The sequence below is a fragment of the Erithacus rubecula genome (genome assembly GCF_903797595.1).
Source record: "Erithacus rubecula genome assembly, chromosome: 19".
Classification (NCBI taxonomy): Eukaryota; Metazoa; Chordata; class Aves; order Passeriformes; family Muscicapidae; genus Erithacus; species Erithacus rubecula.
The window spans coordinates 11,375,264-11,393,248 of NC_136671.1; the positions used below are offsets into that span (position 1 = coordinate 11,375,264).

The following is a 17,985-nucleotide window of genomic DNA, read 5'->3' on the forward strand; positions in this document are numbered from 1 at the left end:
ACACCTCAGAATGAGTCTGGATACACCATAAAGGATTTTATTTTACAATATCAAAATACTCCACCCCTCTTTAAAATAATTTAGCTGCAGCCTTTAGAAGCTGTAATAACTTTGGGAATTTTTTCATAGTGGTCCATAATTATGTTGTTAATCCTTGCCACGTTCATGTATCATCCTCCAAGTTCTTAGAAGCTGATGGTCACTGAAGATGACACATCCTGTGCAGGAGTCTCTGAGTTACAGGTAGAGTTTGATGAGTTCATCACTGACAGCTGAAGGAGTCAACACACCAAGGTCTGTGAAGAGCAGTGTGATCAGTGATGGGGAGGTGTAGTCAATCCAGGGGTGCTCCTCTGTGAGATTCTGAGCTGTTTTCAGAGTGTCTGCTTTGTACTAGAAGGAAACAGAGACCATTGGTTACTACACAGCTGCAAGTTAAATCCTCTTCTGGGCAAGAGCTGTGCTACAGCCTCAAGCAGATGTTTGTGGTGAAACTGAAGGAAGTCAAGTGCACAGACTGGTGCACTTTTATCTTGTGTAAAAAGTACAATTTGTGCTTCTGGAGTTTAGTGGTTTAACTGTTTCTTACCCTCAGCTGCTCCTGTGCACTAAAGGAACTGCTTTAGGAACAGAGTATCAGTATCAGGACAAATTAAGGCTGTACCATGGTGCAACCCCATAATATACCACAGCAGAGAGATCCAGATCATCAGAGATGCTTAGAAGACAATTTTTCACAGACACACCAGTGTGCACCTTAGCTGGGTAAGATGGAAGCTGAATTTCTCTTACCTTAAACCTGTCAGGGACATCCTGCTGATTGAGAGGGAAGAGTCTTACAAACTTGAAACTTTCTGCTACCACATAAAATGGTTTATTCTGGGCTTTGGCACACACAGCAATTTGATTGGTGCCAATCTGTGGAGACAGATGGAAAATAACATTGCAGACTCAGTGCTTGCCTGACAATATTGCCCACTTTCCAACAATTAACAGACATTTACTGGATAAAATCCAAATGGAAGAGGCTTTTCAAAAAGCTTTAAACACTTCAAAGAAACCAAACTTTAAAAGTCCAGAGTTTACAGAATGATGTAAGAAACTCACAATTACCTTGTTGATAATGCCTCCACTTTCAACTACACCTTCAGCACCAACTAACACCAGGTCTACTTTCTCCATAATGTAGCTGTTAAAAGAGGGGGAAAATCCAAGTTTTACTGGGTAATAAGACAAATGACTTGCTGAACAGAATAGAAAGGAATAATTCAAATAATCTTTCATTTTTCTGCACTCATCTACCTCTTGTAACTCCACATCCTTGGAGTGAGATTTCATCTGCTTCTCTGCAGGAATATTAAGTAGCCATATCTTCCCCAGCCATAGCTCACCCTGGCAACTGTGTGCAAATGCTGGAAGAAGCTGAACTTGAACTAGGAATGTTCAGATTTATTGTAGCTGTTTCTCTTCTCGTGTATTGGACTTGTACTAAGCAGTGGTAATTTGGCAAATAACTTTAGAAACCACAAAATGATACCACTTATGCTAATTAGAAAAAAATTAGCACCTCAGTTCTTTACAGATCTGTACAAATTCTTAGGTCTGGTTCTTTCTTTCATTCCAACATGCAAAATCAAATGCTTGTGTTGCAGCTGACACATTCTAATTGTGCACCTAAAGCTGTAACTTGTTTGGCCTGTTGGATGACTATGACAAACTAATATCCCTGGAGTCTGAACAAGCTGCTTACATATAAGTTTAATTTTGTCTTACTCTCAAAATAAAATTGTGATGAAAAATACTAAAATTTATGATTAGACTTACCCAACTGCAGCATCCAGAATCACAGTCACAGGAATGTTCAGCTTCCTCAGGGCTTTTGCCATTTTTTGCCTATTAAAGAAAATGTTTGGACCTTAAAATTTTATTTTTAAGACAACGAATAGGAAAATATTGTATTAAAGACTGTAGTCTGTGACTGCTCTCATCCCCCTGCTGGTAGAACAGAAAATGAGTTATTGTATAGAAATGGAAGGAATTGCTATGTGTTGTTAAGGACATGTGTAACTCAGTGTGCAGGGTTTACTCCTTCACTTATACAACAATATCTGCTCTGAAGGAATTATTTGGCATCTCTAAATGACATTTTATTTGCTATGATTAGCATAATGCTGATTATTTTAGCCCACTTCTTACAGAGACAAGTATAAAGCAGCTGTCTCCCATCTCCTAAGGGAAAAGTAGGTGGCCTGGCACTGACCAAAAGTTTGTAAACCTTTGAGGAAAACCTAGATAACACTAATTAGAATATCAACTATGGAAAATTAATTACCAGTATTTTTTAGAACAATACAAGTGACATTTGCTGTTTAAAATGCTCCAACCAAGCCTAGCAGCTTTTCTTAGGGCAGGACAAGTTGGATGGTAGCTGTAACTCACCCTGTTAACCAAGATAAAAACCAAATGAATGAATACTTGCCCTGCTTCATCTGGCTGCGATTCAGTGACATAAACACTGAATCGTTTCTTGGACTCCACAGCTGCTTCCAGCACCCTGAGCACCACCCTGGAGTAGGCGTGTGTCAGTATGCGCTGCCAGGACAAAAAAAAAAATAATAAAATTTACTTTTGCTGAGTTTGGGGAAACCTTTACTTTTAGCAGTGTGGTAGGTGGCTGTGCAGAAACCCCCATCAGAGTGCTCTCCCCTCCTGCTCCCTCCTCACTGCCAAACCCAGCGGCAGCGACCCTGCCCCGGCCTACTCACTGCACCATCTCTGATGAACGGGTGACACAGCTTGGCGATTTTATTCCGAGAGAGAGAGACTTTGGCCAGGAAGATCTCCCCGCGCTCGATCATGATTTCTTTGCACTTGGAGTAGTCCTGGAAGAGAGCGCGGGGTGGGCGCTGAGCGGCCGGGGGCTCCCGCAGCAGCGGCGGGGCTCAGCCCAGCCCAGCCCTTACCGAGTACTCCAGGGACGTGAGGCTGATGAAGCGCAGGAAGAGCTCCCCGCCGGAGGACACGGCCACCGACGAGTCCACCCGCGACAGGGTGTCGATGGCGTCCCGCAGGCTGTTCCGCAGGCCCTGGATGGTCTCCCCTGGGGAGAGGCAGAGCCGCGCGGTCAGCGCCTCGCCCGGAGCTCCGCCGGGGCTCAGCGCGGGGAGCCGGGCCCACCTCGGTCCTGCTTGAGGAACCCCAGCAGCGCGCGGATGGCGGCCACGGCCGAGGCCACATCGGGGTCATCCCTCAGCTGCGCCCTGAACGTCTCGATCAGGTCTGAAAGGCAACGGGGAGCGTCAGCCGCCGCCCGACCCCGCATGCCCATTCCCGTCCGTGCCCAGCGCAGCCCCGTTACCGTCCGTGCTCATCGCGCTCCGCGCCGCGCCGGGGCGTGGGCAGCGCCGGCCGGGGCGTGCCCGGATGGGGAGCGGCGGCCGGGGCGTCATCCGCGGGCGCCGCCGCCGCCGCTGCCCGGGCGCAGCGATGAGCGCGGGTGAGCGCGGCCGGCGCGGCCCGGCGGGGTCTGGGGGTGCTCCGGAGGGGTTCGCGGCGGGGCTCGGGCTCCCGGTGGGGCCCCGGGGCTTTTCCCCGCGGCTCGGGGCCCGCAGTGACGCTGCTGTGTGGTCCCTTTGCAGACGATGAGCTGAGCCTGCTGATCATCGTCCTCGACACCAACCCGATCTGGTGGGGGAAGAGGGCCCTGGCAGAGGCTGAGGTACGGCCTTGGGCGCTGGGACTGCTGCTGGCCCTTTCTGGGGGAAGTTGCACCATTTTCTTTGACATCTGGACTGTGCTAAGGTTGTCTGCTAAAGCAGGTTTATAATAGGCTTCATAACACCTTTTGAAATAGCTACGCAGCATTCTGTATTCATATCTGCTAAAACAGTTTAATAATGGATTTGTTAATTCATTGGAGCTCTTTCTGCATCTCCAAGTTTTTCTAATTGCGGTCGTTTCAGATTTCTTCTGAACTGGTTCTTTGTAAACGTTGTTGTGCTACATCTGCTCTGTTCTTTTTCCCAGTTCACCCTGTCGAAATGCATCGATGCAGTGATGGTGCTGGGAAACTCTCACCTGCTCATGAATCGCACCAACAAACTCGCTGTAATAGCGAGTCACACTCAGGAAAGGTAGAGCTGCTTCTGAACAGTGTCAAGATTTCGAGTTTCCTCTATCTGTCTCCTGATTTTCTTGTTTGATGGCAAGAAACCAAGTTGGAAGTGTCTAATATATAATTGTCTTTAAAAAAGAAATTAGCTTAAACTATATAGAAAAGAATCGTAATGATTTACAAAGCAACAAAAAGAAGACAGAAGGGAGGTTTAAATTGACTTAAAAATAGGCAGAGAGAGAATGGTAGATATGTGTGGAGTGGGACAATGCAAGTGGCAGAAATTCCCTTTAGGGGATATTTTTCCCCCCAGATGTTTGTGAGTCTCAGGATCTACCTCCAAGTGCAGCCAAAGAACTTTGCCAGATCTCTTAAGAGGAGGGAGACAAATGTGGGTTTTACTCCAGTTTAAGTAGAAGGTCACCTCTCATATGTAGCTTCTTTACTGCCTCAAGTATCAAAAGGATTTTAAATTAAATTTCAGAGTACTGTTATCTGCAGCTGATCCATTTGTAACATTTTTTGTTAGATGAATATTTTGTTTTTCCTCTGTTTCAGCCGTTTCCTGTACCCTGGGAAGCGTTGGGCTGCTGCAGATCCCTTTGGAGAGGGAGGCCCTTCCATGGAATCTAATTGTTCTGGCAGCAAGGATGGAAAATACGAATTGTTAACAGCAATAAATGATGCAATTGCAGAAGAGGTTAAAGACCTCATGACAAAGAGTAAGGAGAAGAAAATTCTAGGCTTAATATGCAGAATTGCAAAACACTTGAACTGTCAAGGAGTTGCAGAAATGTTCTCTATTTTAATCATATTAATTTTTATATGCTTAATTTTAATATGCTAAAGATGAGTTTATTATATTTAACACTTTAGGTCTCTGCATTAGTATTATTTGCCAAAGATAAAAATGTGTAGTATTTTGTATTGTTAAGTTCAGTAGCTGGTTTTATATACAAAAGTAACTTTTGCACTTGTATTGCAGCTGATGTGAAGGGCCAGCAAACAGAAACTCTGTTAGCAGGGTCACTTGCTAAAGCACTTTGTTGTATCCTTTTGATCACTGAATCTTCAAAGCCTTTATGTGTTCTTAAGACTGTTTCTTATAATACTGGCTTTTACTATTCTTGTTTTGTTATAATACTTAAAATTGAAACATTTCCCTGATAACTGTGGCTTGTGCTTATGAAAATGTGTATTGGAAAAGGTGGTGAATGTGTGGTGTGGAACATAGAGTTATTTCCAATAATGGAATGTAAATTCCTTAATGGCAGCAAATGTAGACATCAACAAAATGGGCAAAGACCTAAAAGGTAAATCCTCTTTTCCTTTTTTCAGCATTGAGTAAATAATTTAATATGCAAATATGCATGTTTGGACACACCCCCTTCTCCAAAATTGGCATTAATAAGTAGAGGTATCTTTTGATCATTTGAAATTGCCAAATTTAAAAAAGTTAAAGGACTTGATCAATAATCCACGTCCTTAGGGAGATTTTCTGTTGTGTGCAAATAAAACTGTAATATGGAATTGGAATAACAGGAGGTTGAGAGGAATTATTCCATAGATAATTGCCACTGGGATTGGAAATAGTTCCATATAAATGTTTTATCTGACCTGTTAGAACTAACATCCAGTATATTCTGAGGTGTCAGATGCTACAGAATTAAAGGGGTGATACAAACTATGTGCTGATGCATTTCTCTTTTTTTTTCAATACTTAGCTAATCAAGAAATTAAATCAAGGATTCTGGTAAGATCTTTTGCTGTCACAGTTTTCTTTTAGTCTTGAAATCTAGTGATATATGTAGGCTAACAAGTTTGAGTTTTTATTTAGGTCATAAAAGCTGCAGAAGACAGTGCATTGCAATACATGAATTTCATGAACGTGATCTTCGCAGCACAGAAACAGGTGAAGCTGGCCTATTTTCCATTTATATTAGCTTTTATTCCTGTGCAAAGATAACACTGATGTTAACTTCTCTTAGAATTACATGATTTGTAGTGCATTTATCATGGAAATAAATCATGACAGTAACACTGACAGGGCTGTTGTGGGTCCTGGCTAAATTAATTTTTCATGCATTTCATCTCTTGCAGAGTATTTTGATTGATGCCTGTGTCTTGGACTCTGATTCAGGTCTTCTACAACAGGTACAGACTTGCTGTTCTTATTTGCCATTTATATTAACTCATAAATACTTGATATTAGTTCAACATGTTCTTCAGCTCTTTCTTTAATCAAGAGTGGGTGTGGAAATATGTTCAGCTCTGACAGGCAGGCCTTGTGCAGTATTTGGATATTTTAAATGCCCTGTTAATGCCATCAAACAACAATCTGATCATTGTCTCTGCTCTGCAGGCCTGTGATATTACAGGTGGCATATATTTGAAAGTGCCCCACATGCCATCCCTTCTGCAGTATTTGTTGGTAAGTCACTTAAAAACACAACTCAGTCTTTTCCATTTGTCAGAAGTGAAATATTACTCACTTCACTGATGAGATAACACAGAAACACCAATTCACAAAATACTTTTCTCCATCCCTGCAGTGGGTTTTCCTCCCTGATCAAGAGCAGAGATCACAGCTGGTCCTTCCACCTCCTGTTCACGTTGATTACAGAGCTGCCTGCTTCTGTCATCGGAACCTCATTGAAATTGGCTACGTCTGCTCCGTGTGCTTGTCAAGTAAGTTTATAAATATTTAATAGTCTGGTTTCTTACATTCGAATGACCTGGTTTAGTGAAAGACAATTCTTTGATTTTTCAGTATTCTGCAACTTCAGTCCTATCTGCAGTACCTGCGAGTAAGTGTTTGTTCTTTGTATTTCAAGGATGGGTGTGGGAATATGTTCAGTGTATCTGACAGTTGCTTTTCTATATTTTTTTCCCAGGACTGCTTTCAAAATATCATTGCCACCTGTCATGAAAGCAAAGAAGAAGAAATTAAAGGTAGCTGCATAGCAACATTATGTAAATACATCATTACCTCCTCCAGTAATTCCAGTAAATGGAACCTACTTGAGAAACTGATGACGCTTTTTGTTGGATATGAAAGAGAACTGTATGCAGTGCTATTACTTGTTTCTTAGGGGATAAATATTTAAAATGTATGTCTTCTATGCAGCCTGTTAAGTAACAGATCACTGTATTACCATGCAATCTGTGCTGTTTTAAATACTAATTCTTAACTGTAAGAGGAACCAGAAGTTACATCCTGGTAAAGAGACACAGCCTGTCAATTTGAGGGTATTCTGTCCACTGCAAAGTTTCACACCTCCAAGTTATTTTCAAAGTCAGGAAACCTTTGGTTCTTTCTGTATGTTGGTGTAAAGTTAAAAATGTCCATTTCTAGTGTGTAGGATCAGAATCCTAGCACTGTGTTGTTCCAGGACTTCAACTTCTTGCTAGCAATATGAGCTACCATTTTCAAGATGGTTTGTGAGCCACTTGGAAAAAAAAAGAAAAGGTGCTACTTGCCCTGCATGTGCACTCACATGTTCCTCTAATATTCCTGTGACTGTACTGTCCTTGTGGCATTTCTTCATCAATTTGATATCTCTTCATGTGTGAATGAAAAGGCCTCCCTTTGTTTAAAATAACATCAGTAAATGCAGACTAGCTGGTTAGTTTTCTAGGTTTTATTTTGAAAGTGGAAAACAAGAAATGTAGTTGTAATATGATGACAGGCACACTTCTTATTTTTAGTATGTGTATTTCCATCTGACACATGACAAGAACAAAGATTTTTGGATTGGTGTCTTTTCTGGCAGGAAGGTGTACTGCTGTGTACTAAACAGTATCTCCTTCTAAAGAGAGTTATATATTTGGTAGTTTAACCTTTCTCCTGATGGAATAGAGAGGAATTTTTTTTCCACATAGAAAACAAATTATTTTTTCCTTTCCAATATGTATACAGGAATTTTTCAGGTCTTGATATTCACATCAGGTTTTGTCACTGTAACAACTGCAGTGCCAGTTTTTTTTCTGGGCTTGCCAGTGTAACAAGGTGAGCTTTTTTTCATTGATAAAAGCCATTTTGTGTGAAGGCTGTATTTATAATTTATGTTGTATAAAACTTTTGTAATAAAGACAGTCTCTTTTTCAAATGTGGTCAGATATTGCTTTGGTATTTAGGGGTGACCTGCGTGATTTTCTTGGAGTTTTGTTGAGTCTCGTGGTGTGATGTGGCTGACAATATGATTGCCACCAAAAAACAGGAAATCAACTCTCTAACCAGTTTGCAAGTTTAGAAAATCAACATTACTTTATCCAACATTGAGGTAGATGGGAAGTCCTCTGTAAAATGTACATCAGTTATGGAAACGTAGCTATTTATACATTCTAGCAAGCAAAGGGATTAGTGTTTATTTGCTACAAGCGACATACTTCTCTTATTAATTAGAGAACTTATTCTCTTATTAATTAGAGTACTTATTAATTAGTACTCTAATGCCTATTGGTTAATGATTCAGTCGCTTCTCATTCTAATTAGTCCACGTGCTCAGTTTCTCTCTTTTGGGTTTGGGGATTTCTTGGGTCACTGATATCTTACCAGAATTATCTGCTTGGATCTGATTTCAGCACAATTACTGAGCTGGTTTTATTACTTTCTTCCTTAGCTTGGAAATCCAGCCTGATGTCCTTGTGATCAATAAATTCTACATTCTTTCACGTTCACCCCCAATACTACCTCCCTCTTCACAAGCCGTGCTGACTCCCCGAGTCCGAGAGGCCTAAACTTCAATTTCTGACACACTTAGACCTTGTTTGTTTAGAGCACTGTTAGCTTTGTTAGTTTGTATTCGGAGCAGCTCCGCCGCCGCCATCCCGCCCCGGCCCCGTGAGGCGGCCGCGTTCCCGCCCTTTCCGCGAGGCGCGTTCCCGCCTTTCCGTGAGGCGCGTTCCCGCCCTCCCGTTGCCATGGCGCCGCGCTGGCGCTGCAAGATGGCGGCCGGGCGGCCGCCGTAGCGCGATGGGGGCTGCCGGCTTCGGGGCGCTGCTGCTGCTGCTGCTGCGGGCGGCTCCCTGCCCCGGGGACACCGGTGGGTCAGGGCGTGAGCGGCCGCAGTGAATGGCGGCCTCTGGGAGTGGAGGTGTGGGGATGGCGGTCGGGCCGCGGCGGGATCTGCCCGGGTGGGTGTGAGGGGAGGGGAGGCGGCGCGGACCCTGAGGGCTCCCAGGGAACCCTCCCAAACCCCGACGCGCTCGCCGTGGGGTTTCTGCCGCTGCTCAGCGCACAGGGGGAGCGTGGAGCAGTTCATGTCGGACTTTCCAACTTTGGCAAAGTCTGGAAATGAAAATCCAGTGAAGCTCTCAACTCCGAACCGCAAATTTACACTCCCTCCCTAAGCTGAAGGCAGGAGCCCGCAGCTCCTGGATCGCAGGTGACGGGGCATCCCTGCCACAATTCATGGCCCCAAGAAATTAAAAAGTGTAAGCTGAAGTCAGCAAGAAACACTAAATACGGTGTCTGAGCTGTGTAGTATCTGCCCGGGCTGTAAGTGCTATAAGGTTGTTTTACTGCTGTGTTTTTTTATTGCCTATTTACTGGGCATCTTCACACATGTAAACTTGTGGCATATAAAGCAACACCCACTCCTCCAACACTTGGCAAGAATGGAGATACAACCCTGTACCGGGCATCACATTATATTTTCCTTCTGTTTCTGACAATTTAAGAGTGTAAGAATAGAGCCCAAGATCTATATGTCTATGATCTGTATGTCTTACAGATGTTATCTTTTTCAGTTAACTTGTTCCTTTCTCTTTTTTTCAGTCTTCCAGCCTTCGTTTATTCACATGTCAGGGACCAGGGTGAATTCATTTTTCCTTGGCAATTCTTCAGGAGTTAATTTTTCTGTAATTTTAAGTGCTAGAGATGCAGAGACAGGTAAGAACACTTCAACCCCTTTCCCCATGTAAATAAATACGTTTGAATTGTTAATATTTTTTGACACAGAAACTACTAGAGAAATGGTAATGCATGTCATTTAGTGTCTTAATGGTTACAGAATTTCACCCATTCCTGTAATTAACCCCTTAGTTCTCAGTTGATTCCTTGTCAGCTGGGTCTGAGGGTGTACCTGTAGGGACAAGAGGAATTTAAATGTACTTCTCATTTTCCAGTCTTTTCTAAATGACAGTGGAATACCTTTAATTTTTTTCTTTTGCTATAGGAAAATTGCAAGTTGCAAATTGCAGTGGAAGTAAAAGAGCTGGAGATTGGAATTTGGATGTAACTCCTGGTGTGGTATGTCAAATACTGATTCTTCTGTTATTCCACTTCATCCCAACTTCTCTCCCAAAAGCTGATGAATGGTATAGACAAGAGCAATTTAATACAAGCTATGAGAGCTGTCAAACTTTGTTTTGTTTTGTTTTTTTTTCCAGAACACTTCTAAGGTGACTGTAAGCCTCAGCAGAACTCTGGAGCTGTGTTTGCCCAATGCCACTGAGTGCTGCCCCTCACCTCTGTGCATGCTGGAAACTCTCCAGGTTTTAGCTTGCCGTGGTTCAGTGGTGCTGGCACAGCTCCTGATTCAAGCTGAAATATTTGCCAACTCTTCTTTTGCAGGAAATGTTTCAGGTAAGTGCTAAAGAAGAAATGGCATTTTGGCTCTTCTTTTCCTTTCTGTATGGAGAAATGGGGATTTGGGCAGCAGTAAGAGATATTGAGCAATCAGTGGAATTTTCACAGAATAAACTGCAGTGTGCATGGTCTTTTTATTTGGATTTCAGTCCACTTAATCTGATTTTTTTCTTCTACTTCTGTTATAGAAAATGCAACTATCATCCCAAACCAGGCATTTAAGCCTTTGGGCTCTTGTCCTTGTAATTTAACAGCTGGAGCTTGTGATGTTCGTTGCTGCTGTGATCTGGTATTTATTTTTTATTAAACTTTGATTAAGTGTTTTCAAAGTTTCTAGATTCTCTTGTCTGTGAGGGGAGAGAGGTACTGAATGCTTCAGACTAGATGGGCCAGAGGGTGTGTTTGGATATTCCAGTATTTCTAAAGTAAATATATTCTCTGCAAAGTTGCTTGATTTACCTGTAAGTTTGACTTTGTATTGCCATCAGTATTGCAATTACCCTGCTAAAAAGTGCCCATTCTTTTCCCTTTCAGGAGTGTACACCAGACCTGCTGCAGTTATTCAGTGGATCATGTTTCACTGGAGTGTTTGGTGGGGATGTAAACCCACCTTTTGATCAGCTGTGTTCTTCCCAGTCAATGGAATATACCCCTGAGTGGTTTCCCTTCCTTTGTGTACAGTCTTCTCTTGACAACACACCATTTCTTGGCTATTTTTATCATGGCTCTACGTAAGTCTTAAGAAAATTTATTATCTCATCACACTCATTATGCAAACAAAAATATAACCTGTCTTTATAATGAAAGTTACTTTGAAATTAAGGTTTTAGGGTGTAAACCTTAAATACAGGTTGAGAAATGTCATTGGCAGTATATAAGAACAGGGGATATGAAAGCAAATTTGTAATTATTTCTGTGAGGTGAAGAGTAAAGCATTGTTTGATTTTTAAACTTGTTTGCAGTTCTACACCCAAAGGTGCTTCATTTAAGATCCCTCTACAAACTTCTCCTGGGAAACCTTTCACTGGTTACAGAGAAGGAGATCCAATTATAACAGAAGAAGATGAGTATTTTACTGTTCCCCAGGTAATCACTTGGTGCTTATCAGCTTTTGATTCCTCTTGCTTTGTGTGGAACTCCCTGCATCACATTCCTTATGGCTTTGCATCCAAATTCATCAGCTTGATGTTGGGAAGTGGTGAGGTGTATTTGTCACAAAAAACCCCTCAAGCAACCAAATAAAAAACCCAAAACAAAACCACAAAGTCATTATTAAAAGTAAACATTATCATTTCTCATCCCCTTGCCCATCCCTGCAAAAGGTAATATATTTTGGAGACACTTGTTGGTTATAATTATTGTCACAAATGAAGATGAAGTCAGGGTGTACTTTTAAAAGTACATTGAAACTACTTTTAAAGCCATGCTCTCTTTTGCCAGAGGCTGAGGTGTTTTATAACATCAGACAGCCTGCTTGTCAAAGTGTTACATAGTGCACATGCGGGGCATTTTACTAACAATAATCTTCAAATGAAAAGCAAGGGGCTGGAAAATCCTTCTTTGTGTGAACCACCTGCAGCAATCCATGGCTGGACAGTGTGTTGGGAATGCTCCCGTGGCCTATCTCCACAACTCTGATGCCAAGTGCCTGACCACTTTGGAGTCTTACAAGGAAGGCCTGCCCCATGATGTGAGGATAAACACTGGCACTGCAGGTATGCTGCAGAAATCCAAGCAGGAGTGTGCTTCACGTTTCTCAGAGCTGCTGGAACAGAACAAACCCAAGGGCTGTTGGCACAGTTGTTAAATGTAACATCTGTGTTATCTGGTGGCCGTAGTTCAGCATTTGGGGATGTTCTGTTCCTGTTTCTGAGGACATTCTGTCAAGTGCCCCACGTTTCCCAAGATTTAGGAGGTCAGAAATACTGGGATGGGTCTTTGTTTCCATTTGCCTGTTCCTGGTGACTCATTTTCAGGCTGTTGCAGAGCCTGTGTTCTGTCAGGAGGGTGCAGCATCAGCGTTTTAGATTTAGTGAAAAGTGGTTCTGTCTGCATTACAAAAGCCTGTACTTACAAAAAGTAATTCTGGAGTTTGAGATAATGTGATTACCAGCATGAACATATTTTATTCTCCATAATCATCTAATTTTGTTAGTCTGTATTACCTCTGTAATATAAGCTGTGCTTTCAAAATACATAAACAGTCTGGGTCTTTACCAAAATTAATTTTCTAAATAACTTCCTACTCAGTTTTCATAACAACAAGGATTGTACCTTGGATGTGAAAACAGAAGTCTTTGTTTTTATTCTCAGACTTCATCCAGCAGAATGTTGTCTATAGAGCCATCACTGACAGGAGCAAATTCATCACTGAAAGTGGTAGGTCTCTTCCATTTAATTAATATTTCTTACTTAACCTGGATTGTATATGAAATAGATTATTTTGATGTCTAAAATGTTTACATGGTGCAATTCTTAGGAGGAATTTTGTATGTTATCTAAGACTGAAAAAGTAAACAGGTTTCCTACAAAGCAGGAAGTATTTAATTTACTCACAGCTGGTCAGGAAATCAGATTCCTTACCTTGCATACATGGGGGTTTGCACCACTGAACATTGAAACAATAAAATAAATTCTCAAAAAGATGAATGTTGTAATTTCCAGAATTTTGCCAAGGTTTTAATGTGTTCTTTCTCAGCTGCAGTAGCAGAGCTTTCTAATTAGAATGCTTTTCATTATGACCTTTTCTTTTTTCCTTCTGCCAGAGAACCTTCTTGCTGCTGAGGTTCTGTGTCAAAATGTAACTTTTGCAGAACATTATAAATTCACTTGGAAAGATGAGAACATTGAGCAAATAAATGTCACTGTCTTCCTTGGAAGCTTATGTGATGGAGGTATCATGACATTTATGATTTTTGATTTATTTCTTTGTATTCTGGATGGAAATTCTGTGATAGAATCTCTTATTTACTAATTCTTCTTAAAAATAATTTCCCTTGAACTCTAGAAAGAAAATTATGGGGCTGATTTCCATTAAATTGTGTTATCTTGAATCTTCAGTCACTAATGAAGGACACAAGTTTGTGCCCTACATAGCACATACATTTTGCTAACTTATTTATTTAAAAGTCATACTTTTTTCTTTTGCCAGAAATCCTGACACAGAGATTCACGGTCGAATTTCTGAGTTTAAACAGTACTGATGGAGAGGACCTGTTTGAGAATCCAGGTATTAATACTTTATTTGACCTAATAAAGTAAAAAAAATTGCACTGTACAGACTCTTATCAGTGATTACATTTTATATTTCTTTTGTACTTTATGTTGCCAGCCTTCACCTTCCTGCCTTGCTGCACTGCCAGTAGCAGTGAGTGGTTCTTAGGCTTTTGTTGCATAGATATTGATTATTTAAAGTGAGGCCATTCCCACTGTCATGGAAATGCCTTGTCATGTACTTCAAGACTGAAGACATTTAAAACAATGCTAATGCTTACAGATTCTTCTACAGTGTTCATAATTTACTCTTGTCTGTTTAGGGTATCAAGTTGGAAAACCAGTGAGAGCTGCAAATCTCAATGCTTCTGATCCTCTTGGAAGCTTAAACATTTGGCAGCCAGGTATTGGCTTGTGAGGTTGAAACTTCCATTGTAGTTAATGCTAAAATGTTGGAGCTTTATTTGATTTTTGGATTTTTTGAAACATATTTGAGTTAAAAATCTCTGCCAGATTTTGCTTTTCTTTCCCAAACTTTCAAAATCAGTGAGAAAACCTTTATTGCTTTCTTGGAAAACTGAGTGGACTTGTATCTGAGTTTGCTGAGTTTGCATTCTACTGTTTGATGTTTTGCACAAAATTGAAAGCTAGAGATCCAAAGGTGGATAATAGGAAAGCTCAAGTAAGATGTTTTCATTTCACAGCTGGCAGAGGTTTATGTGCATCAGCAACTTACAGACCAGTTCTCTTTGGAGTAGATTCATACTCTGGGTGCATTCTAGAAGTTGATATTAATGAAGATTGCAGCCATTTAAGGTGAGCTACACAGGCTGAATTGTTTATCCCTGCTTCATCCCTCTTGTTGATTGTTATGTGTCTGTCTACAAGTGCCTCCTATCAGCACTGGTACATTCTGTTTAAATATTCAAGAGTATGTTTCAGCTTTCTGTGGTTAATAATCTCACTTCTGGTTTTGATGGGAAATCATAATAATGGTTTCACTCTTTACTCAAATGAGGATTGTGTTGGCTGCAATACTTGACCATTTCTTCCCTTCAGTAAACAAGTTTATTTTTGTTGTGTGATAACATCTTTCAGATGAAACTGACTGTAGGATACAGTAATATTGCATCCCACAGTGGTATGACAGTAGTGATTTACATTCTGTATGATGTTATATTCTTACTTTGCAGAGGAAATGTGACTGAGAAATTGAATACTCTTATACAAGCTACTCACATTGGAAAGAGAGACAATTCCAGTTACAGTGATCTAAATGACTGGGTGGAAATTATACGTAAGTGAGGCTTGTGTTGTTCTTTGTGGTTGAAATATGCCCATACAGTAAATATAGCATGTCAATATAAATCCAAATTGTAAATTTAAATACCTAAAGCTAGTGATGTGTGTCTGCATCCATCCATCCATATATGTGTACAGACAGGCACATAATTCAGTATATCTGTGGATACTGCATATTTTACTGCCAGCCTCTACACATATGACTTGGGATTTATCCATTGATAAATTACTCTTTTAGGTGTTTTTTATAGAGAGACATTTTAAATATGTTCCTGTGTGACAGTTACCAGCATTTCACTTGGCTATGAGAATTATCTAATTATGGAATATATAATGTTTTCCATATTATTTACATTTAAATCCCTCCATTCTCTTTTGTAGGTCTTGATCCATTCAGTTCTAATGTGAGCACTGGAGGCTTGAGAGGAATTTGTCCAGATATTCCTGCAAACCTGAATATTCGCATCATCTTTGCTAAAGTGGGAGCAGTGCAAGGGATTCCCCAGCAGCAGATTCTTGCTGTGCAGATCAGGTAAAGTGAGTTGTGTCTCTGTCTGTCTGACAAATGAATACTTCATTTTGAGCCTTGCTTATCTAACATATCCCAAATTAATTTTATAAACAAAATGGGTAAGTTTTGTTGCTGTTTTTTTACTTGCCTTTCACTTTGCAACCCAAATTACTTTGATCACAACCAGGTTAGCCTTTCTCCCTCTGAAATGAAAATTTAAAGTAAATTAATTATTAAAAGCAGATAAACTTTATACTTCACTGAAATATTAAATAAAACACATGATGTTGCCAGCAGCAAGCATACATAGGGCATCCCATCAGCAGTCATGTGGGAGAAGGAGCAAGATTGTCCTGTGTTCTGGCTTACCCTATTCCTGAGCTCTGCAAAATGCTTTATTCTTTCCTAAAACAGGGAATTTTCACTCTGCAAACACTTCCCCCTCCTCCACCAAGTCAATCCCTATGAAATAAATGGGATTTTGTTCTGTTTCACCTCATTTTCAGACTGTGCAAGTTCTCCCCTTGTACAATGTGGAAAATCCAGGGATTATCAACCTCCTCATAAATACTATGTGTTTTCTCCTTTCCTGCTTGTGTTTAAGGTCTAAACTTCCATTTCCAGCCCTCAAAAAATAGTATGCTTTTTGTTACAGTTACTCAACAGTCTTATGGCAGTTCCAGTGTGGGATTGGCTGCAAAAACACCCTCAGCATTCTTCCCATCACAGCTTCTGTTCAGTTCATTGAAGTCCCAGCTCAGCCACCCCTTCCAGTGACAAGGTAATTTTGGTAAAAAACATTGATAACCTCCCGTTATGTTCAGCAGATGTAACAGGAATTGCATTGACCAAAAGGTTCATTTTTTCCAGGTATCACAGGTTTTATGAAGAGTTTGACTGCAATAAAAATGAGTTGTGCTGGCCACAACTCCTTTATCCACTGACACGCTTTTACACAGGTAAAATAACAATGTGGGATGCCACAAAGCATGAAGGGCTGTAAACATAATTAGATGTGGGGGAGTTCAGTCTGAAAGAATACTTTTGCATACACTTTAATCTGTGTCTTTGGGTTGTTGTATAAACTAAAATTTAGCTCTCACACACTTACACTTTTTTTTGGTTTTGTTTTATTTTTCCAGGAGAGCCATATTCCCAGTGTCTTGCTAAAGGCCTGTTTCTGGCATTTCTTGTTTTACTTGCAGCAATTACAAGCAACCCTTGGTTTTCTAAATTATGGAGCAGATAGGTAAAAATTATGGAGAAACATTCTTGGATTTTGTAGACAATTTATGTGAACATTTAAAGGTACATAAAATCAATACTTCTACAGCATAGAGAAAATGGCTGTTACTTAAAACAAAAAGCAATAAATTATTTTTAAGCTCTAGACTCTGTGTTTGGAGTAGCAAAGTGCAGAGTTGACTTCAAGAAGGTGGCAAGTCCAGCCCAGAGGCTGCAGCAGGGATGGGATTGTCCTCATGGATGGACCATTGTCTTCTCAAGCCAGTTCTCTTCTCCTAGAGTAGAAGCTCCTCTTGACAATAAAACCTTTGTGCCCACCAATTTTTGGAGCAGCGGGCAGACTTCTCACACTTCTCAGAAATTCTGATGTTTTCATGTGTTGATCTGAAATTCTTTTTTCCAGTTAGTGCATTGCATTGGCAACCTGCTGTGTCTGTGTGCAGAGAACTACTCATTGTCCTTAGCTGATGAAATGCAGCATTTGGGATTTTTTTTGTGGTTTGGATGGGCCACGAAGCTGAGGAGAGAACTGGAGCAGTTCAGCTGTGAAGACAGGCTACAGCTGGGGATGTTCAGCCTGGAGAAAAGGTTGTGTGGAGACCTCATAGCATCCTTCCAGTATCTGAAGGGGCCTACAGGGCAGTGGAAAGGGAGTTTTCATCAGGAACTGTAGAACAGGACAAGGAGTAATGGGTACAAATTGAAAGAAGGGAAATTGAGGGTAGATATTAGGAAGACAGTTTTTACTGTGGGGGTGGTGACACACTGGAACAAGTTTCCCAGTGAGGTTGTGGCTGCCCCAGGCCTGGCACTGTTCAAAGCGGAGCAACCGCGGCAGGAAGGGCTGGCACTGGGTGTTACTCAGATCCATTCCAAGCCCACACGGCTTGGCTCAGGAATGGTGCTGTGCAGGGCCAGCAGCTGGCCTCCATGATCCTCTTCGTCCCTTCCAGCTCAGCATTTCTCTGATGTTCTCTCAGTCCTGCATTTCCCCCTCTCTCAGCGCCG

At 41.2% G+C, this 17,985-nt stretch overlaps 3 protein-coding genes across 4 annotated transcripts; 2 read left to right on the forward strand and 1 right to left on the reverse strand.

Annotated features, from left to right (window-relative positions):
* Positions 1-15: 15 nt before the first annotated feature.
* On the reverse strand, positions 16-3,416 carry EIF2B1 (eukaryotic translation initiation factor 2B subunit alpha). The gene is made up of 9 exons (XM_079322697.1): positions 3,359-3,416; positions 3,178-3,279; positions 2,964-3,100; positions 2,766-2,882; positions 2,480-2,592; positions 1,825-1,893; positions 1,114-1,189; positions 793-918; positions 16-393 (listed from the first exon to the last, which is right to left on the reverse strand). The coding sequence occupies exons 1-9, from the start codon at positions 3,369-3,371 to the stop codon at positions 238-240; spliced, it is 909 nt and encodes a 302-aa protein (XP_079178823.1). The 5' UTR covers positions 3,372-3,416; the 3' UTR covers positions 16-237.
* GTF2H3 (general transcription factor IIH subunit 3) lies at positions 3,390-8,223 on the forward strand. Its single transcript, XM_079322696.1, has 13 exons — positions 3,390-3,496; positions 3,639-3,718; positions 4,027-4,133; positions 4,673-4,836; positions 5,100-5,162; positions 5,398-5,427; positions 5,839-5,867; positions 5,952-6,026; positions 6,215-6,268; positions 6,477-6,545; positions 6,667-6,802; positions 6,885-6,921; positions 7,009-8,223. Exons 1-13 carry the CDS (start codon positions 3,424-3,426, stop codon positions 7,076-7,078), a joined length of 987 nt encoding a protein of 328 aa, XP_079178822.1. The 5' UTR covers positions 3,390-3,423; the 3' UTR covers positions 7,079-8,223.
* Positions 8,224-9,020: 797 nt separating this feature from the next.
* On the forward strand, positions 9,021-17,122 carry TCTN2 (tectonic family member 2). Of its 2 annotated transcripts, none has more exons than XM_079322972.1 (18): positions 9,021-9,159; positions 9,894-10,007; positions 10,294-10,367; positions 10,508-10,703; positions 10,895-10,995; positions 11,241-11,437; positions 11,669-11,792; positions 12,286-12,421; positions 13,020-13,085; positions 13,472-13,600; positions 13,858-13,935; positions 14,243-14,323; positions 14,624-14,735; positions 15,113-15,216; positions 15,603-15,753; positions 16,388-16,513; positions 16,603-16,691; positions 16,875-17,122. In XM_079322972.1, exons 1-18 carry the CDS (start codon positions 9,090-9,092, stop codon positions 16,979-16,981), a joined length of 2,055 nt encoding a protein of 684 aa, XP_079179098.1. In that variant the 5' UTR covers positions 9,021-9,089; the 3' UTR covers positions 16,982-17,122. The 2 variants fall into 2 exon arrangements, with proteins under 2 accessions (XP_079179098.1, XP_079179099.1); XM_079322973.1 differs by having other exon boundaries at positions 10,294-10,364.
* Positions 17,123-17,985: the final 863 nt, after the last annotated feature.